Source organism: Pagrus major, chromosome 8 (assembly GCF_040436345.1).
Source record: "Pagrus major chromosome 8, Pma_NU_1.0".
Lineage (NCBI taxonomy): Eukaryota > Metazoa > Chordata > Actinopteri > Spariformes > Sparidae > Pagrus > Pagrus major.
This window is the reverse complement of record NC_133222.1, coordinates 33,794,420-33,817,677: the sequence shown is the minus strand read 5'-3', so window position 1 is coordinate 33,817,677 and position 23,258 is coordinate 33,794,420. Positions and strand designations below refer to the sequence as shown.

Here is a 23,258-nt window from a genome sequence, read left to right as displayed (position 1 = left end):
ATATTATCACCTCTCCAGTAAATGAGTTGAAGAAATATATATGAGTATACTTTTTTTCATCCTCATTCTCCTAATAGGATCTGTGGCTTTGCCTGCCCCTCTGCACGGTAGACTGGTCATTAATGAAAAAGTTTTTTTCACCCCTTTTTTTTTTTTTCTTCCAGAATTTACATTTATTATGTGGGCTAATCACTGGTGGCTGGAGGCAGTGTGGGAAATGTGATTAGTGTGTGAGTTCTAATTAAGTCTGTGAAGCCTCACACACTGGCAGATAGGCTCGGGGAGCTGCACGCTTAGATACACACACAGATGTGGGAAGGAACACACACAAACACACACGCAGAAGCGTACAGCACACAGAAATACGGGGATTGGCATGTGTGCACGTGTGCTGGAACACACACTCATGCACGCTGCTCTACTGTAAAGCATGATGATGCAACAACGACACAATCTGCTCACTATCTGCATCTCACACACACACACACACACACACACACACACATTGATACGCACACGTCAGTCTATCCACCGCAGTGCCCGAGATGTCCTATCACAAAACTACATCAAGCTTGGAAGAACACACACACACACACACACAGAGAGAGAGAGAGAGAGAGAGAGAGAGAGAGAGAGAGAGAGAGAGAGAGAGAGGGAGACGCTGACTCAGATGGATATAGTCGGTGGCAGTGCGCCCCCAGCGGCGGAGCAGGGGTGTTGCCTCTCCCGCGCCGGGGTTAAAAAGCGGCGGGCGGCGCGCAGGGGCCACAGTGAGGGGTGTGTTTGATCCAAGAGGCACCGAAAAGTTTGGAGCGGATTTTTTCTGACCCGCAGCAGCAGCAGCAGCAGCAGCATCCGGCAAGAGCATCATGGCAAATAAAGCACAGCAGCCTCCTCACCTGCACCTGGCCGAGGTCACCGCGTCCCAGTTCCTCGACATTTGGAAACATTTCGACGCGGACGGTAGGACACTGAAAGTTATTACAAACTTAGGAGAGACGACTGAATGATATATCAGAGGTGGGAGATGCAGTCATGCAGGGGGAAAGGCATGGGAACAGAGTGAAATGCATCATCCTGCAAAATAACAAATAAATTCCCTGCGAAAGTTTGTCTCCTTTAAGGTGTTAAACAATTTTGGAGGTTAAGGAGGAAAAGGTATCAGAAAGAATGACACAAGTTTATATTTCTGTAAACTCAATTTGCTCGATGATATTTTAGGAATATGAGAGGGACTATTTCGTGTCTAATTATCTTCTTTAATATTGTTGGAGAGCTGATGTCGGACCAGATTACAATGCTTAACAAAACCCCACACTGCCTATAAGTTTATATCATTATTATTATTATTATTATTATTATTTCCTTTATCTAAATGCATGTGCAGACTAATTGCAGATATTGAAATTTAAAAATATATTTATTTACCTGAATGGTGTATAAATTGCACATGAATCTGCAGGTTTGGATGGATTCAGCCTTTATTCCTCTGTGTATCAAGTCCTCTCCAGTCAGTGAAGTACACCCTGACCTTTTAATTCCCAATAATGCAGGAATTTGATTTAAAGTGTTGTTTTGCAATCAATATGTCATTTAATGAGGCTTCTCTGCAGGTTACAGTTGCCCGTAATCATTGACAGTTTGGATGTTACCTATAAGTAATTGTCTCTGACTGATGCTCCTTGTATTGATTTCCATTTGCCATTTTAAAAAAATGGCTTATTTAGGCTTCATCAATAACTGCAGTCTGTCAGGTGGTGGAGCTCTTTAAGCAGTGAAGGAAGCCCTGTGTAGGATAACAAATGGATTTATGTGATATTGATGTGATGTGTGTCAACATGAGATTGTCCCATGCACTAATTTATTCAACGACCCTCTTCTACACACACACACACAGAGAGAGAGAGAGAGAGAGAGAGAGTTTCTTCCCTCCTCAATCTTGATCAGTGTCTTCTCTCCTTGCATCAGTCCTGTTCGTCTCTGCACACATTTGTTCAGTTCTCACTCTGCAAATATCACTGTGTGCATGTGTCTGTGCTGCAGTGTGACAATCTCACACGGGACGAGTTCCTTCTCTCTCAAATGAACACATCAGCCATGCTGTCACAGAAGCCTCAAAAGTCAAATAATGGAAATTTTTCAAGCTCTCAGTTCAGCTGAAGGTCTGCAGACTCCTCTGTGGATTAAGGACAGGCTGAGAGCTGATGAAAGTGCTGATGAAACCCTTTTGAAAAGCACTGGACGGACTCAAAAGTCCAGAGCGGTCAGTCTGAAGAGGAGAAAGAGAGTTCAGAGTCAGACCGGGACATAGAAGTGAGTCCTCAGATGGAGATGTCCAAAAATACACCTGCAGATAAGACGAGTGTGTGGCAGCTATTTGTTTTACACACACACTCCCGGGAATTCATCATTAACGCGATTTGTTTTTGACGCCTGCTCACATGCTGAAGAGTATTCAGCGGGGAAATCAAGGTGGAATGAGGAGGAGTTGGGTGGGGTGGGGTGGAGGGGCTCAGCAGCTCAGTTTCTACATATGAGCACACACACAAAGTTGCCACATCTGCTGCTTTTATTACTCTTTTTGGCCCAATTATGGCTATCAGTCCCACCCGCCAGGTCTTAAAGTCCATACTACGGAGGTATTTTACATACTGTGCTTTGCAACGAGCCACTTTGCAAATCAAATCCGGCCAGTGTGCATCAACAGATTTGGCTACAGTGTTTGATTTCTGCTCTCATTACTGGGAGTGTCTTCTGGCTCGGCAGAAAGAAAAAGGAGAGCTAATTTGTTTGCTCAGATTGAGTAAACATCTCTGAGATGCAGATAAAAATACACAGGAGGCAAATGCACCCAGAGATGATGAAACCACATATTCCCCTGTTGGCCCCGGATCAAGTCTCATCTGGATTGCGTCGCTCGCAAGCTCCTCCGCTCTGCGTCCCTCTCATCTTTCTCTGCTGTCTCTGTCAGCCTTTTTTTCTTTTTTTTTCCAATTCAACCACTTCAAAGCTGAAAAAGGAAACAACTGCACTTCCTTTGGCTAATTATAGAGCATTTGCTGTCAATTATTTTTATTAACCTGGATATGTAAATCCAGAATATGAAGCACGCATCCAACTCCTGAATCCACCCAGCTGTAATCTCAACACCAAACATTTGAATAGGCAGGGCTGCACTCTCCTTTGAAAGGCAAATGCACTTTATATAGGCTTTAAATATGCACTCGGGTGGCACGGCTGCCCACTTTGAGAGTTTTCCTCTGTTGGGGTTGAATTTTTGAATCAGGACTAGTAGAGGAATAAAACGACTTTACCCACATCTCCTGGGACTGTTATGACGCAATTTCTGAAGAGTGTGTGTTTGGGACAAAAGTGTGTTTTTTTTTTTACATTTTAGCTCGCTGCTGGTTGGTGCAAGCTTTGAGTGCTTGCATGGAAAGACCAAAGTGTATGGGAGTAGGTTGGGAGGAGTGCTCTCATTATGACATATAAAACTAGCTATTTGACATTTAAACTGAACGATCTTGAGCTGAGTCGAATTCAGCCATAAAATGTAGCCACTGGCAGTGACTTGTTTTTTTTTTTATCTGCACACTTAAAGGGGCACTATGTAGTTTTGGAGAAGAAGCTCAAACTCAGAATTTTAATATTTACAATATTAATGAGGTAATCTTTTCCATATCTGACTAAACAAGCTGTTTAGTTAGGAAGGTCCCAGAATACTGTTTGAAGCTAGAAAGGTGGCAGGGTCCGCCAAATGTAAAAAAAACAAAACAGTATGAAATTGTTTTGTCCTTTATGGTCAGTTTGTTTATTCAGTCATGAAAGGGAAGAGAGTTTGTTTATTTAGTTTGTTTAGGCAGAAAAAAAAAATCAGTTAATGACGATCTTTCTCTTCTTCCCCAAAATGACATGGTGCACCTTTAAAGTGCAAGAGAGGAGAATGTGTTCATTTACACGGTTTAATGCAAGACGGACACTCTGTAATTAGTCTGCAGCACATGTAGCATCTCATAGAAAAGAACACACAGGCTACCTTAAGCATATTGTTGTGGCTTAAAGGCTGCTGGGAGCTGAGAGCACTTATCCTCCATCTGAATAAGCACAGAACAAACAGATGCTCCCTTATGCACAAATATAATGGGGTGGATGGATTTATTGACGCGTTTATTGAATGTATGACAGCGCCCCAGCATAATCTTTTCATAAATCTATTTTTATTGTCATTTTATGCAATTCGCCTTGTAGTTAATCACATCTTACTCCATTTAATTATCAAGCAGATCCATTCCTCACGAGAGCGCTAAATGTCAATAAGACCCACAGGAGGGGAGGCTCGATCGCAGCAAGGCATTCTACTGTCCCACTTATCGAAAAAGGCAGAGCTTGTATTCATGAGTTTTGATAACATCACTCAGGAATGCATGCATGCCCACACACACATACACACTTATGCAAACATTTCCATGGATAGAACAAAGAGGCTAAGATGTTGGCTGGTTTAGAGAGAGGGAGTTAGGTAGAAGATGACAGAGAGCGACGGCAAGTTAGAGAGAGAGGAGAGGAAGTGGATGGCATAATAATCTTTGTTAGAGTTTAATGAGGCAGCTCTGCCTTCCAGGGTTTTATTGAAGCAGCTAGTCACATCGTTTGGAGCCATCTGTCCAGCCATTCAGCGTGCTTGTTGATAGACTATTGGCACAGGTTCACAGACTACCTGGGTGAAGCGAGCATACTCATTTGTCCTCTGAATAGATTGCTGTCAGGGCAGCAGAGCACCAGGAGTAAGTTGAAAATAAGATAACAAGAAACCAACTTTATTATCCCCAAGCTAAATTTGGCATGAAAAGGAAAAATGTGGACATCATCTCAGGATAAGCGCAACTTTTTAAACAGGGACAGTCTGTCAAAAATGATTGATCGCACGCAGCAAAGACAAGGTTAAGACATCTGAAGCCTCAGTTCCTCATGACAGAATATCATCACATACACAAACACACACACAAACACACACACACACACACACACACACACACACACACACACACACACACAATTCAGGTAGAAATTGTCACAGTGCGCTGTTATCCATATTGATTGGTCCCATTTGTCAAACTCCCCTGCTGAAGGAAGTATTGATCCTTGTGGAATAAAAGAAGCTGCCTGTGGATCATCACCTTCAAAATCCTAGAGAAGCAATTTTCCATATATAGCCTCTCCTCGCTTACAACCCTGTGAACACACAGTCTTTGAGGAGTGATCAGTTTGCATCGTGTCAGTCAATAGCCTAATCTATCGAGCCAGAGGGGAAGGAAGAGAGCTACTGGTAAAAGGCTCATGTTTGAATCAATACTCGGGCAAAAAGTGAGCCATGCTGGGATCTGTTTGACACTGTGACCACATCTGCTGATGGGGTTTTTGCATGTCAGCAATACTGAGAGAGGTCCTTTGTGGTATGTTGCGATTACATGCTGTTTTGGTCCGTCTGTCTTCCAGGCAATGGCTACATCGAGGGGAAGGAGCTGGAGAACTTCTTCAGGGAGTTGGAGATGGCCCGGAGAGGAGCAGGAGTGGTGAGTTCAGGGACCAGAGATTAAATACAGATATTCTGATCCCTCAGGTTTCAATGGTGTTAAGTACAATTTTTTTTGTAGGACCCTTCAAACCCCACATTCAGAGAAAAGATGAAGGAGTTCATGCAGAAGTTCGACAAGAACAAAGATGGAAGAATTGAGATGTCAGAGGTAAGGCCTTCAAGGTGCATCTTGTACTATGTTTGGAAATCTGTCATTTTCATTCAAAGAGTAGTTTGACATTTTGGGAAATACGCTAGTTCACTATCCAGTCGAGAGTTAGGTGAGAAGATTGATACCACTCTCTTATATGTAGCCACAGCCGGCCATTAGCTTAGTATAAAGACTGGAAACAGGGGAACAGAAGCTAGCCTCCTACTTTGGCATTTTTGGAATTATGCTTACTCACTTCACTGCAGAGATAAGATAATACGATGAGAAGCTATATTGCTTTTTATAATACCACATTACTATCACTCATATCGGTCTGATGAGGTACCACAGACTACAGACGGCTCAGACCCAAAAAACCCAGTAGATAAGGTTTGAGTTTTCTGCTTTCTGTGGACAGTGAGAAAAAGATAATTCACAGAGCCAAACAGATACAACCGGGAGGCTTCAGATGCCTGGTCAATATTTCCAATCGATGCGTAAATACAGTCTTTATGATAGTCGTAATGGAGTGTAGGTTTAGGATACTGCTCTCCCTCAATTTTACCCTTTTTTGAGTGTGATTTGAAAGAGATGCAAGGAGAGCTTCTGTTATATCAATAATCCACCTCCCGCATGGGAAATCTGCAAATGAGCTTTCCTGTCAATTGTTGAAAGTCAGGTGCAAAGGTTGTCTTTGTCTCAACACCCAAAAACATGATTTTTAAAAATAGTTCTAAGTTAGGCATAGCCCCGCTTCCAAGGTTATGGCTCTCTATTATTTATGTCTCAGTTTCCCATTTGAGGTGTTGCGGACAAAAAGCTCCCCGGTCTCCATCTCTTCTCTGCAAGCGTATTGACCCCACCATTTTGTGTTCTCACCACTCCCATTTCCCATCATTTCTCCCTCTAGCTGGCCCAGATTCTCCCAACTGAAGAGAACTTCTTGCTCTGCTTCAGACAGTTTGTCAGCTCCAGTGCCGAGTTCATGGCGGTAAGTTTCTTATTGTGGTTGTGAATGGGCCGGTATTAATAATTTATAAATGCAAAGCTGCTGTCTCCTATTGATGAATTCTGCCATTTGATCAGTTCCTTACAAAAAATGTTTATACAAAAGCTTCTGTTTACCAAGAAATGCCATGAGGCAGGACATACTTACTTAACCAACCGTACATTATAGAGCAGAGTCAGTCAACCATGGAGGGGAGACAGCCTGCATGTTCTCGTTTCTACCTACCAGCTAATTTCACAGATTAGTTTCCTGTCTATGGTTGAAGGTGGACTCATTAGTGGAATGGAATTAATTGGAGTAGTCTGAGAAGAAAACCACAGGCTCTCTGCCTACAGCGCACATAGTTGACCGATTCTGCTGCTGAGGTTTAGTGGTTGAGCGACCACAGCTGGTCCATCATGAACATCGACTGTAGAATAGACCATATCCACACAGCGGCCATTTTCCTCTGACACTACACCCGAGGTGAGAAGCTCAACTGTCTTACTGCTGTGTTCCAGGTTGCAAATCCTATAGTAGGGACTAAAGTAGGGAATCTGACAATGTTATCATTTCACCTGACTAACATTACCATTACTGTTTGACAGTGTAACACGATATGATAGGAAAGGTGTTCGATAATTCTAAAATATCAGCACACATCTTGGACATATTTATTTAAACCGCGAGGTGAAACATACTGGAGATAATAGAATAGTAACGTTAGCTAGGAAGCAGCAGAATGCTATCGTTAGCTAACAGGTATCAAATGTTGCCTGATTTCCCTCCAGATTTTTACTATCCATCATCTGTTCAGTTGCTTATCAATTGGGAAGTGGTCAAATTGTTAAAATTTGTCAGGATCCCTGTGCTTCTACCACCTTCAACATGAACAACAGCACCATAACATTATCCAAACATTCCAGCTTCCCCCCCTGAGCATAATGTCAGAGGAAAATGGCCACTGTGTGAATATCGTCTATTGGTTACTGTGATCTGTGTTAATGCTGTAAAACACAATGCAAACTATTAGCTTTGGTGTCTTATGCACAGTAACTGGACAATCAAATTACTTAGGCTGCAGTTGGTTCTCCAAAAATATAAAATGTGTTTCTGCTGTTCAATGCAGAGCAGTAAAGTTATGGCATGTTATGGGTAACCGTAGAGGGTTTCTGTAGAGGAGTGTTGGCCTAAAACCCAATTGGTAGAATTGGAAAACTTTTGTCTACACAGTATGATAAACTAGTACTGTAATCTGTAGTAACTTCACAGATATATGTCAGACACTTTACTTATGCTAGTCAACAGCTAGCATACCTCAACCAGATGTCCAAAGTATCTGTAGAAAACAGTTACCCCACTGGAAACCAGCCCAGTGCTATATTTTTTAAGGTGGTCTATATGTATGTATTTTCACATTTCATTATAACAAGTAAGACATTTACGGTTAGCAGTTTATATACGTAAATGTCCAAATATGGTATAAACAAGTTTAGCACTGCTGTGAATTATGAATAACGGATGATTGTAAGGAGCAACAAAAAGCCTTCAGCAGAGCAAGATGTGTGTTGAAAGGTACTAGAAAAAAGGAAACCATTAATTCCACAAAATGCCTTCAGAAGATAAGAAAATGGCAGATTCCGTGTAAGATGTGCTGCGACGAAAGAATGGAGCCAATTAGAAACCAATTACATGTGGGGAAGGGACTGTCCTTGTCTCCTGTGTCATATTGAAAAGAAATAATGAAATGAGAGGAGGAGGATGAGTGAAAGAGAAGGTGTGTAGCGAGAAGGATACAAAGGGCAAACGAGAGAGAGCTGGAACAGAGAGGACGTAAATGAAATGTCGATGGGAAGTTGAGAGCCGGAGTTTGAGAACATAAAGCAAGAGAGGAGGATTAATCAGTCTTTGTTGAAGGGTGCAGGGAGGAGGAAGTGGGTGGAGGGGGTTTTAAAGTGTTAGAATGAGGAAGCAGGACCTTCTATTTTCAGAGTCATATATAATGGATAACACCACTGTAGCTCCTCTCTGCAGAGCCCAGAGGAGGAGCAGAGGGGGAGGAGGAGGAGAGGGGAAGGAGAAAGGGGGAAGGCCATCCATCTTTGATAAGGAGCCTCTTCTTTGGACAGGGACAGCTGCTAGATTAAAACATTCATTAAAATGACTTTCTCCTCCCCCCCATCATTTCTCTCTCTAACTCTCGGTGCCCTCTGCTCTGTGTGCGGGTGAATGGGATCGTATTGAAAACCGCGTGATTACAGCGATGGTCCAGGCTTTTGTGGTCGTCCCCTCTGGAACGATTTCTTCTCTGCAGCAGGGAAAAATCAAACTCTTAGTGCAGTTAAAGAGAAAGCCAGGGTTCGATCAGAGAGAATTAATGCTGGGGGAGAAATGTTAATCACTCCACAGAAGGCTGATGCTTTGTGCATCAGTGCTGAAGAACCGCTGTTAATCCAACATTTCTTTTGTTTTTTTGCTTTCCTTTAGGCATGGAGGCGATATGATACAGATCGCAGTGGCTACATTGAAGCAAATGAATTGAAGGTATGTTGCAAATTATAATGCTCAGTGATAAAGCATATTGCATCTTATTAATGGAAATGGCTTTCATCCATGTTCTAATAGTACATCTACATTTGCATCCCAAAGAGCATAACCTGCAGTGCCTTTTTACAAATGTTATTGTTCATCTGTTTACTTGGTCATACATATTCTTATTGTGTTATGTCTGTTTTTCTTTCTTTTTCCCCCACACACATTCAAATGCATCACTCACACATGTAAAAGAGCACCTACCCCACTAAACTGTAACTATTAGATGGGCTAGTAGCCACTTGAGAAGCTACATAGCTGCTTAAACCATATCCCCTGTCTTTTCCTGTAATCATTTACATTTTATTTGCATATATTAAAAGGCATGTTTTTCAGTTCAACTCATCAATGTTTTTTTCCATACCTTTGATTCATTTTAAGTGTAAAAATAGACTTGAGTGCATTTTTATGTTTTATTGTCTCCTAGATGTAAGCCTGTGGTAACCACACACTTTATTTCAGGCATTTAACTGAAAACCCATTCAAAAAACCCATTGATTTTGAGACGACGGAACCAGAAGTGCTAACTGATCTCATAACTACAGCACTCAATTCCTAGTTGCCTGAGTGTTTGTCGCCACAAAATAGTAGCACATAATTTCCTATAAAGCTACAACTTTTTATTTTATTATATTTTATGTTATATTTTATGTTTTTGTAGGGATTAAACAACTAGGTATGATGTGTTCATGAGGGAGCTTTGAAGGCACAGGTAGGAAGATTTTGGATAGTCAGGCTAGCTCTTCATCCCTGTTTCCAGTATTTATGCTAAGTTAAGTAAATCAATTGCTAGCACTAGCTTCATATCTCATGAGAGTGGTATCGATCTTCTCAGCAGACTCACATCTGTAGAAAATATTTATTTACATATCAGATTTCAAACAAATCAAGTAAAAATAAGAACGTGGTAATCCAAGATGTAGTCTTTGCACCGTTAGGGTCATCAAGAGACATATTAGCTAAAAACTTCTGCAGATAATCAACATTTCAAAATAATCGACACTGAGGGTTTTCAGTGCGATTCGCGATTGTTTCTGATACATGTGAGCATATGGGCGAGTAAAGCCAGGCAGCAGCTTTGACCGAGGAGAGTTAAGTGGCTGCTACACAGGAAATTCCCCAATGACCATGAGTGTGTTTTTTCAGGTGAGGATTCAGATGCAAAAAATCTTTGTAGAATGCACAAATGTTATTCACTTCAACACCTTTTGGAAATGTTGTGTCAAATTATATAAAGGGGAGCACTAATCACATGGGGAGGAAAACAACAACAACAGGGTCAGTGAGCAGGGACATGTACAGATTAGGCTGCTTGGGCTGTTATGGCATCACATTTCTGACCAGGTGCAGACGTGTTACTCTGGTGTGGCTTTTTGAAAACTTTAGAAGACGTGCAGATGAGATCACAGGAAGCAGACATTTGTCTCACCTCATGACTGGGAGCTGACACAGAAAATATCTGAGTATATCAACTCAAGTACTCAGCTTAATACATTTGGGATAATGGTACTGCAGTAGCTTCATTTTAATTTTCATTACTCTTTTACTGCATTCAATGTACTGTACCTGATGGCTGAAGTTACTCTTTACTCCGCGGATGAGTATTTCACATACAAAACAAAATAAATTCATAAGATACTTTTGATCATTCATCATCGTCGTCATTTTTGTCTGTTTCTCCATCCATCTGAAATTATGTTAATCCCTCCTACCCTCTTCTTTTCCTTAATTCATTTATCTTTCCTCTTTTTCCTTCATCAGTTAATGTAAAAACATGGAAACCCCCAAAACTGAAGAGACTAAACTTTGCTCTACACAATTATTTCTTCTACTTTGAATACTTCAAAGTCAGTAGTCCCGCCTTTAATTCCGTGACTTTATGACTTCACACTACATCACCATGTCACACATTTATGCAATTTATGTCTAGTAGCTAGTTTGGCACGTAAGAATTGATTTAGCACAGCTGCTCCCTTGTTGTTAATGGTGCTGGCTCAGGCACGTGTGAGCTGACCAATCAGAGGAGACTGGGTATTTGTGCAGGGTGCCTTAAAGAGACAGGAGCTAAAACACAGCGTTTCACATAGAGGGGGAACACAGAGCTGCAGCACTGGACAGTATGAGAAAACTGATGTGATCACTAAAGCATGTAAACCTACTCTAGCAGTAACCCAAAAATTATTAACCTGAAAATGAGCATAATATGTCTCATTTAACAGTACTTCAGGAGAAGATTGTTGTTTTGCAGTCCATATTTTTGAATATTGAAAGATGAATTTAGAAAAGGTTAAACTGATATCAAATTGTACCAGTTTGTGTGAAGTCTGTAAAATCTGTGACATCAGATGGTTACACTGAAGCTACACATTTTATTCCAAAATATTTATTAAAGATTTTGCATAGCTGTGAGTTTTTGGTGAAATGATGAGATTGTAGACCCGGTATATGCCATACTACTGCCTCTTCTTCTTTTGTTTTTTCTTATTTACGTGTGTGTCTGTCCTCAGGGATTTCTGTCAGACCTGCTGGAGAAGGCTAACAGACACTATGATGACCAGAAGCTCCAGGAGTACACACAGACCATAGTAAGACTCTTAAATACACTCACACACAGACACAGCTAAGAATATATCTTTATTATTTTGTGCTAAACTGTATGCAGAATCACAAGATTTTTTGTGATTTTAATCAAAACACACATATTTCAGTAGTTAGCCGGTAATTTAAAAGTTCAGAAGAGGATCTGCTTCTTGCTGAAAGAGGACACTGCTCACCAAGTTCCTCTATCAGCTCATTAAATACATTCAGTGACAAACTGGAAGTCTATAGTCATAAAAAAAACTATAAATGGCTGAACAAGTATAAAAAGTAAAACTTTGGAAACACCAATAAAATCCTAGAGAAACACTGTGAGTCATATGCATTCTTTATGAAAGGTATATGTCTCGTGTCTGTCTGTCCTGGAGGACCTCAGAGACCTATGTGTTGGTGGCAGCAGCACTGTGCGACTGAGTGGTTGTGACCCATCATATCCTGCAGGTTGAGTGTTTACAGTCCAGATGTGCTATAACATCTGCTACTTCCTGGATGGCCCAGAGCTGACCTGACCTGATTTGCTGGAGTGCATTTTCCTCCACACACTTATAGATACACTTGGTCATTTTTTCTTTCTTTATATCTTTATTACACATTAGAGCCACAGATGGTAAAATCAATAATTGAGGGAATACAGCAAGTTTATTGAGATTTGCAAAATAATCCACATTAAATAAAAACATAGGCAACAATATAATTGAGGTGCTGCTGCTGCTGAGCATTTGTTGCAGTGAATAAAGCAAATACTTACACTATACTAGCAATGCCATTGTTAAGAGTGTATCAAAAAGGGACCTAAATGCAAGACACACAAAAGCAGGACAGTAAAAGAACAAAAAGCGAGCTTTAATCATACACTGATGTCCAAAATCAAAAGTGCAAGCAACAAAAGGAAGGCAAAGAAAAGTCAGAGGAAAAAACTAAATCACAGGTGAGCAGAAAAAAGGGCGGAGAAAACAGACAAAGACAGGAAGCCGAAATTAAAACAAGCCAAACGAGGATATGATCTACAAAAGAAAACAAAAGGGAAATGACCAAACCAAAAATCTAAATCATGACAGCCAGATGTTATTTTCTAGTTAAAATGAAAACCTTCATCAAAGGTAAGACAGGCACTTTTGTGTCAGACATGTAGCCTGTAAAATCCATCCAGAAGAAATGTTTTAAATAAATCTGCAGCTCAGTTTTCTTCTCTTGGTTATTGCGAGCATCATAATAGCATATCATTCAACACAACTGTAAATGCCGGCTCAATTTTGAATAGAGAAATTTTGTCAACAAACTGGCAACATTTTAAATTAATGGTTTCATGCATATATGTTTATTATATATATACATGAATATATTTGCAACAAGGTTGTGTTCAATTATTAGAAAGCCATCTTTAGCTTTTGTTTTGACGGACCATAAATAAAGCACAAGTTGGACGGAAAATAAAAATTCAGTCATTATCTGCTCACCCCCATGCCGATGGAAAGTCAGGTGAAGTTTCGTAGACCACAAAACATTTGTGGAGCTTCACAGCAAAACTGCTCAACAACTGAAGTAGATGGGGACATCCTTTAAAATATATAAACAACAACAAAAAATCCATAAGATGGCTCCATTCAGCTAGTCAGCTGTAATCCAAGTCTCCAGAAGCCCCTAGAGCCCAAACTGATTTGAAAAGACTCATGTCAAGTCAAGTTTGTCAAGCTTGTGCACCCACTGCTGATGGGGTGCGTGCTAACGCTTTTAGCTTCGCAGCTACAGTGAAGATGTTGGCATTAAAATGGGTGGAAATAACATTTTTCTAATTACTTTGGATTTCTCTGGGCTTCTGGGGAATGGGATTACACCAGATAAGCACTTTCTATGTTTTTTCAACTGGAGATAATGACTGAATTTTCAGTTTTGGATGAACTTTAGAAAATCAGATTTTTGGAAGCTTTTGTATTCTATTCTCCACTCTGCCCTAAAAAAGAGAACTTTTTTTAAAAATTCCCTATCCCACTGCATTAGCTGAAATGTCTGAAATAAGTTTTATGGACAGTCTCTTTACTGGTCCTCTGTTAAACATCTCAAACTATGAGGAAAAAAGTTGTAGATTTGTAATAAAGGTAGAAACTTTATGGCCGTGCATTCGATTTCTCAGTCAATGAAATTCATGGGACGCATTTGCTTTCATCTTGACAGCATATATCTATAAAAAACTTTCCTTTCAGCCTCTCTCCTCTGTCCCTTCCTATCTCTGCTCTGCTTCCTCTTTGTAGCTCAGGATGTTTGATCTGAATGGAGATGGGAAGTTGGGCCTGTCGGAGATGGCAAGGTAATGTGCAATTTTACTTGTCTCTGTTCGCTATGTAAATGTTGAAACATACTGCATGCTGGTTTTTATTCACCATCATCAGATTTGAATTATTAAACAACTTTTGTGTCCACTAATAAAGTCTCTCTCTCCCACAGGCTTCTCCCTGTTCAGGAGAATTTCTTACTCAAATTCGAGGTAGGGAACAAACATGGTGCAGAAAGAAATGTGCATGCAAAACAAATGGCCACATTATATACTATGAATGTAACTTAAATAGCCCCTTTATTGTATGATATACTATCTTACTGTGACTCCTGTCACAATTAAAGGAGACCTATTATGTTTTTTTCTTGTTTTCCTTTCCTTCAGTGTGGTATATACAGTGTTATATGGTCTTGTGCATGTAAAACATCATGCAGATTAAAAAGTCTGCACCAACAGAAGCTCCTCTCTCCCACAGAAAACACTGCTCCTGAAATGTCTCAACAATAGCCTCACCTTTTTTTCTGTGACTTTGTGACATCACATTATGCCAACGTGTCACACTTTTGCATAGTTTATGTCTAGCGGCGTAAGAATTGATTTAGCACAGCTGCTCTGTTGTTTAGTGGTGCTGGCTCAGGCATGTGTGAGCTGACCAATCAGAGCAGACTGGGTATTTGGGAGGAGGGGCCTTAAAGGGACAGGAGCTGAAACAGCGTTTCAGAAGGAGGGGGAACACAGTGCTGCAGCGCTGGACAGTATGAGAAAACTGTTGCGATTTTTGAGCACCAAAGCATTGAAAACCTACTCTAGTAGTAACCCAAAATAAAATTATGAACTGAAAAATGGTATGTTTCAATATGTCATAATATGTCCCCACTTTTTACAGGGTGTCAAGTTGACCAGCGAGCAGTTCAATGCCATCTTCACATACTATGACAAGGTAGGAGACAATTTATTGTCAGTGGTATTAAATATAGTTGTCTTTTACTTTCCACATTCTCCAAACACACTGGCCCATCTTCTGAGGTTAGCTTCTCCTTCACTAGCTTTCAGTTTTCTGTGTATTTTTGCCATAGACAGTTTCTTAAAACTGTATCTTAAAACTGTCTACCCTTGAAAAACTGTTGTGCTACTATCGACCACATTGCTGGACAGTAACATTTGAAGACCTCATTGTTTATATTGATTAGAAACAGCTACTAAATTATTTTGTGAGCAACAACTACATCTCCCATGTGTCTAAGCCATGGGGGAACTATTAAAACATCATGGGAGCTGTTGCTGAATGTTAATTAAACATTTGTTGGTTAAAATAATAAGGTATGTTTGAAAATAGGAATTGAATTTAGCTGAGGCTAGTTGAATAGAAGCTAACTTGAAAAGGGGTGGGACACTGAGGGAGGTAGGTTTATTCCTGCAAAATTGGGTACAATGTCTTAAAGTTGATGTGCAGAATTCAAAATATTAAGTTTTAAAGTTTGGAAAAGGCAAAATTTGAACCATAATGTTTTCAAGTTGAGGCATATTCTTGAACCTCAAATAAAATCCACACAATCACTCAAGTAAACCGAACATCCATTTATATTTAAAAATAAAATAACTCTCTCCTCATATTTGTTTGCTGGCATCCAAAATAGCATGAATAAAATAATTATGATGAAAACATACAATCAAAGTTAGAATAAAATTTGAGGTGGCCAAATACTGTACATTCATTACTGTGGGTATAAAGGAAAATGTAAAGTTTATCTTTCACAGTTGCCTTTATGGTAACATTTCAGATTTAAAACATAAGGCTTTGAGAGTCTGGACATTTTTTGGTTTAAGTGCCTTGAAAGTGCTTGAAAGGGGCTTGAATTTTACTTCCAATATTCTGTATGAACCCTGATATGATCCTGTTATGGGATGATTCAGGGAAAGAAAAAACACAGTATATTAACAATGTTAAGTAAGAACACAATGCATTTGCAACAGTGCACACTTTGCAAAAAACAGTCTAGACTCTTGAGTCAAGTCGTCTGCATGACTCAGCGCTGTTTGTTTTGGAGTCTCCCTTTTGTTAAAATCCTGCATATGCAAATTTTGTACCTTGGGCGCTCCCTAACCACCTAGGGAAATGAGTTAAGCTTAGCACACCTGTCCCTCTGTAAACAGCTCAGGGTGGTTGAGCAGTAGTAAGTTAATGGCCACATTTTCCACATTAGCAGTTGATGGGCAAGGAGGGATTAAAGGGAGTGATATGATACAAGATAGACAGGAATAGAACAGATTTACAGGGGAGAGAGCTACTTGTTATCTGGTAATTGCTTCAATATCCCATTATTGTTAGTCAGTCAAATACATCATCTTTAATTGAAGATAAATGATTTTCTACTCTGTAATGTTGTTTTTGTAGCTGTGATTTAGCCACTTAATGACACATTTGCTGTCTTAAACATTAATTGTTTGTTTCACAAGGATTTGAGTATGTTCATAGTAAACCACCATATACTGTATAGCACACTCCAGCATGGATGAGCCTACTACAATTGCTTGATTTTTTAATTAAATAATTCACATTGTATTATTTTCCATTTAAACAAAAGAATTATATTTCTTGCCATTGACTGTCTTGGCCTTAGTCCTTATTTCATCTCTGGACTTAAGGTTGGAGAGCAAGAAGTCAGAACAGAGCAGTTCTTGAGTGCAGTGGGGAGGTTGCGTGCATGTTCATGTCTCGGATTGGACTGAAGGCTAACACTCTCGATCTCACTTGCAGAGAACAGGGTTGAATGTTAAATTATAGATGAGCCACCATTCATGCAGACTCTCTCTGCGAATGGAGCACTACCGTTTCTGTGTGTAATTAGTTTCATCATTTTGTCATGAGCTCAGCCCCTGCAGCTGAAACACAGGCAGCTGCTGTCACTGGTACTGAGAGATCATGGGTAGGGCAAAGTGTGTCTGGTCAGCTGAACATTAACATGGCTCACAGTGCCTCAACCCCAAACTGTGCGAGGCCTTGAAAATGTCTGAAATGTAAGATGGCACGCAACGGAGTCAGACTGACTGATACCTGATGGCGCTCCGTCTTCCCGTAACTCTGCAGAGTCGCGAGTCTTTCATCCTTAAAGTGTAAATAAATAGAACTCACACTTTATTCCCAAGATCTAGGACACTTCAGTCTTTTGCTTTGTAAACATCAAAGAGCATCTCCCAAAGTAAAAAATAAGACTGGCAAGCCAGTTAGCTCTGAAGTCATCTTGAGACTGAGCCTTGATGAACAGAACAGGTTTTGTGCTTCTTGCCAAGGGAACATTTCCAACAATTTGGACTTAGTTTTTGGCTTCCAGCTCTAAACACTACTGTGAGACATAACTCATTAATTAGCAAAGTGGCTCCATGTTGACTTTACAGATAATCCCCTTTACAGAGTTGTGAATGGGAAGTCTTTTAAAATCGTCATTCTTGAATGGCCATTTGGCCGATGTATTCACGACGGCTGCCATAAAATATTGAATGAAGTTGAGCATTGGAGCAGGGCACACAAAGGAAGCTCACGATTTAAATATAGCTGGTGCACACTGTTTAGAAGGGAAATGCAGGCTTTTGGCTGAAAATAACAAAATCAGGTGTAAGGCTGATGTTTCCAGTAAACTTGACTTTCCTTCCAGTCCTTTCCAAATGTGTGGAAATGAAAATAACATTTGTGGTGTGTCTCTGTAAACTTCTTTCAGGATGGGAATGGCTACATCGATGAGCAGGAGTTGGACGCCCTGCTACGAGACCTCTACCAGAAAAACAAGAAGGTGAGATGCTCAAGTCCGACAGGCATTTGTATAGCAGTGCATACCGTAGCCTGGCTTGAGATTACTGGCACCTGAAACCATTTCTCTCTGATAATTTCTGCTGTGTATTCTCTATGTACCTACCTTGCATCAGAACGGAAACAAAATGGAAATATTAAAATCTGTATTGAACACATAACCCTTTAGCACAACATGCTGTCTTTATGTCAGAATTACAATAATAGAAGTGAAAAAACAAGCAAAAAAGGTGCATGTGATAATTAATTTTGACGGCTCTGATTCTTAGTGCCGCTAAAGCCCATATCAAAAGCTTTATTGGTATCATCAAATGATTGAAGCATATTAGCTGCTTAGCATCTCCATGCAGGATGTGTACAGGATATATTGTTACAAACCAGGACTAAACGGGAGACAATGTTAGTGAGGTGAAGGTCCATTTGGGATGACATCACTGAAGTCCTCTGTCTTGGTGTCAGGATTTGAGGCCAGAAAACTAATACAACTTTTCAAATTTCCCCTCCTTGCATTTTTCCTGTGGTATTATTGTTGGCGCTGCTGTCGCAAAGACAGGGTTAGCAACATGGCTCCTGCCAGCAGCCTGGCATCGGTCCAAAGCAAAAAGCAACAGTAAGAATCTCAATTTGACCTAGAAAGCCTGATCTCAGTGCTATGAAAAGGCAGAGTTAAATACCCATTTTTATGAATAAGAAAGCAGTGTTGAACTGCTGTGCAGCCCAGATGCGGATCAAATAGCATAGTACAAGTGAGCCAATCTATATACAGATGGTGTCATTTTTCTACAGCCATTACACTGTGTAATCAGTTTTGATTTCAGAATGATCTAAGCAAAAACGTTGCCCAGTATATCGCAGGTTTAATTGACAAAGAAGTCCAAGACACAACATTGTGACCTAAATTTAGGTGTCATGTTTAGTTTACAGTTAGGTTGACATTGTGAGTAAAGTCACACAATACTACAACAATGTCAAAATACAATACAATTGTTTTAACATTATTCATATAGAAAAACATACAAATGTTAGAACATAACTTTTTATTAACATTGTAATTTTTAAAAATTCTATACTATACTATACTATAAATGGAGGGCTAAATAGCTCAACATGTAATTACAATCACAATGTTTTTGTTATTGTGTTTAACAGTGTTGTTAAACAGGATTGTCTGTTGAACAATGTTGTTTGTTAAACACACAAGGGCATGTTGAAGTCCCTTTTATACGGCTCTCATTTGAAAACAGTATGAGTCAACTTAACTTGACTTTTCATCAGTGTGGTGAATGATCCCCAGGACTTTTAATGTGGATGCTATCTCCACCCCGATGCTACACTATAGCCTAACATCAACCTTCATAACAGAAGGTTTGACAGAAAGAAAAACTGGTGGAACACAATTGGTTGAATTTAGCTTGCTTAGCTTAACTTTTGATCCAATTAAAGGACGTATCCGCTCTACTGACTCAATCATTTCACTTGTTCAGGAGGTGGATGTGAAGAACCTGACGGGCTACAAGCAGAGCATCATGAGCCTCTCTGACGGAGGGAAGCTCTACCGTGGCGAGCTGGAAATCGTCCTCTGCAGGGAGCCAATTGTGTGACTCTTCCTCCTCTCTTGTTGTGTATCTTCATTTTCTCTGCCTGCCCCGCCTTGCTCTCCTGTGACCACACCCACTTTCAGCTGCCTGGCAACATATACCAGGTGCATGTGCCAGTCACCCTCCTCCCCCCTCCAAATTTCAGAATGAATGATAAGTGTACCGTCAGCACACAACAGCTCTTCTTCCCTAAACCCTTATTTTCTGAAATCTGACCTCTCTACCATAACCATGACCTGTCTGAAACCTCTCGCCTTTCACGTTCTAAACTCTCCCCTATGTCCTAAACCTCTCTGACCTCATCCTTGCCCATGCTGTGTCTGACTTGCAACTCCTGGCCAAAAGACCGACCCCCTCATTCCACTGAAATGACCTTTTGACCCGTTGATAACCCCTAACCCTTGACCCTGGCTTTATTGACCCCCCATTCCCTCGCTCTTTCAACTTTGCATTAGATACGATATATAGTCAAAGAAAACTGCAGACAGCTGTATTTGAATTGATCTAATTTATAGTCTGTGATGGAACTGGTATTGATTTTACACCTCTTTTCCACCATTGTCCTGAAGTCCTCTGGTTCCATTGCCATGAAATGATTTTGATTTTCAATGTTTGTTTTTGGCTGATACTGTCAATTGAAAATATAAATAAACTGTCTTAAGATAAACATCCGTTCTGACCTTGTATGAACATGATTTTGTTAAAGGTATAAAATAATACCAGATGAAAAGATCACCTCTTGGACTTGGGCTGGGGTGAAAAAAATAAAAGGGGCACCATTTGTATGCGGTGGGGCGCCAGTGCGCAGAAAGTCATGATTAGAGGGCACTTTATCACGTTTTGTCCACTGGAAGGGGCATCAGTGCACCAGGGGGTTAGTCCACTGGTGTTTGTGCCTCACAGTTTGTATATTTAAACAGTGCTGTGTCATTCTCTCAAAGTTACATTTCCTGATTACAAACTTTTTTCATATCAGCCTACCTTTAAACTAGTTCTCTGCCTCCAATACAGGAGCATAAGCATAAAAAGGATTAATGATGGATAGAGTCACAACAAGGGCAAGCTAGTGCACAATTTAAAGCTACAGTAAATTTAGTGTAGATGGGTTCTGATGTTGATGTTGGTTGTCTGTGTTGAGCAACCTAACATCAACAACTGCAGCTTCCAATGCTTTCCCTGCAAATGTATTGCTTAGTGTGTATTGGAAGCAAGAAGACTAAAGAAGTAATGGCTGCGTCTCTGTAGCTCTGACTCTGACAGCTTTATATGCAGCATGATGTCTTTCTCCCGGCTGCATAATGAAAATGACTGAAGAAACAAGTAGAGTGATATTGCTGAGTCTGCACTGCAAAGCATTGCCTGTGTTTTTGCCATCTTGTGAATGAAATGAGGCAGCATAACAAATACACTTCTCCCCTCCCTCTGAGCTGCTAAAAACAAACCTGAACTGCTGCATAAAACAAAAGCTGAGTCAAAGTTCCAGGTAACATCAATTTAAAATCTTCATTTAAAAAGTTCTAATGGATTTACAGATTATATCCGGTCATTCAGTTAATCCATGGGGAGTAATTAAATTGAATTCTCCAAAAGATAAACATTTATGCCCGAGGCACAAATATGAGAATCATGATGTGTCTCTTAGAAGCTTTAATGTCAATAGAAACATGATTGCAGAACCTGGATAGAGCCTGCATTAAAATATAGAAAACCTAACCTTAACAAAGATCTGAATTGACAGCCCAAATATTTGGCTGAAATTCCAGCGGTACACCAGGAAGCCTTCAGCTCTTCCAGTTGAATCCAAGGTGCAGGGTATTCCCGGCTCCTGGGCTGAGATGTTACTCCTGAGGTAGTAGGACAGGACATGATATTTCTCGTAAAACCCCTGTAATTGAGTTGACGTGCTTTTAAAGCCATCTGAATAATACAGCAAGCACACAAGTTCCCATCTCAGTGTGGAGCTGGTGCAAACCCACATCAATTAATCAGAGGCATTTAAATCTTTATATGACAGGCAGCTGCACAGGGAAACTATGCACTATGAACTATGAACTATAGTATTGAGAGAAGAATGTAGCTAATGAGAAGTCCAGCGTTTTAATATTTGTAAGTGAGATTGATAAGTGACAATTAGGCTACAAGACAATGTTAAATGCTTAAATGTTGTAGCTGGAGCACATGAAGGCCTGAAGAAGAGTAAAAAAGTCAGGAAGTGGCCAAAATTATATAAGTTACAGAAGATTTTTTGTTTTTTTTGTTTGCTAACATGAGCCACATTCAGTTAATGGTCATACAAGCAAGTATCTTATGGCTGTAGTAGGCCAGCAAAACCCCTGAATGTTTTGTAATTGGGCAAGAGTATATGACAATAAAAGAATAATGGTAAAAGCTAAAACATACTGTAACAGTAGTTAAAATACAGAAGAGTCAGAAAGTCAGAAAGCAGCCTAAATAATATCAGTTACCCAGGAATATTATTATTTTTTGTTTGTTAACATTAGCTTACCTTAGCCACTATAAGCTACAGGACCAACTGGTTGTAGCAGCAAAACCCTGGATTGCAGTAATTCAGCAAGGGTGTCACTTAAAGGGATAGTTTGGGTCTTTTGATATGGGTTGTATGAGGTACTTATCCCTAGTCAGTGTATTACTTGCAGTAGATGACCGTCAGCTCTCTGCTATTTAGGTGGGACTTATTTTAGCTGGCTAAAATATGTCTTGCTGCTTGTTTGGTTTACAGCAGCAGTACAATGCTGGGCTTCCTTCTGGCACTACAGGCTGCCTCTCCACACAGGCTGACCATCACCTACTGCATTTCCTAATCTGAAGTTTGCTTACTGTAGCTAATACCAACCAAAAGATATTGTTTATTGTAAGGGTTGAGTTGAGCGATGGTGTGTTTTATTACTTATAAATTAAACTTTCTCACAAGATATTTCTTCTTTCAGAGGTTACATAATCTCTTTACTCTGCTATTTAAAACCACAGCTAGGCCTACGTACTAAGAACTAAGGCCGTAAGAACTATATTATGCTGTATTTTCCTGTGTATTACATTAAATTATGTTTTGTCATTTAGGTTTAGCATTCATGATCCTGAACACAATCATTTCAAAGCATTTTCATCTTCCCTAATGGAAACTAACAACAGCACATTTCTGGTATTCTGGTTACTGTCTCGCTCTTTTTGACAAAGTGAGATCTTTAATTATTGTTTGGTAGTGAAGTATAGAGATGACTCAGCAGTCGTCGTCAGACTTTCAAACAAGGAAGAGTGCTTTGAAAATGCTTCAGGGAGTATGTGCATTGGTGTGGGAATGATTTCTCACAACCGCACATCATTAAATAAAGGAGCAGCTGATACATTTTGGGGAAAAAAAAGAAAGAGGAGCATCTAATTAAACATTTTGCTGAAGATGCAGTCATTGAGAGATTGGACAACTGTAGATATCTCAAGTGCCATGCTTGATGAATCTCTCTCCAACAACATTGTGTCAGAAATTTAGAAATAAAGAAACCACCTCCTCATGTACCTTCTGCATCAGCATGGAAAGTTATGACTTCTTAAGATACTCTCTGGGTGCTGCAGATCACTAAGAAAGAAGAAGAAGAAGAAGAACTTAGAAAGACTTCTGTGACTGTTTTTACATGTGGAAATTCACACATATGATTTCATGTAA

At 40.0% G+C, this 23,258-nt stretch overlaps 1 protein-coding gene across 2 annotated transcripts; it reads left to right on the top strand.

The window, feature by feature from the left end:
- The first annotated feature begins 869 nt into the window (after positions 1-869).
- calb2a (calbindin 2a) lies at positions 870-19,582 on the top strand. Of its 2 annotated transcripts, none has more exons than XM_073472606.1 (11): positions 870-963; positions 5,497-5,573; positions 5,655-5,744; positions 6,637-6,717; positions 9,202-9,258; positions 11,814-11,891; positions 14,154-14,209; positions 14,347-14,386; positions 15,063-15,116; positions 17,893-17,964; positions 19,469-19,582. In XM_073472606.1, exons 1-11 carry the CDS (start codon positions 870-872, stop codon positions 19,580-19,582), a joined length of 813 nt encoding a protein of 270 aa, XP_073328707.1. The 2 variants fall into 2 exon arrangements, with proteins under 2 accessions (XP_073328707.1, XP_073328706.1); XM_073472605.1 differs by having other exon boundaries at positions 19,466-19,582.
- Positions 19,583-23,258: the final 3,676 nt, after the last annotated feature.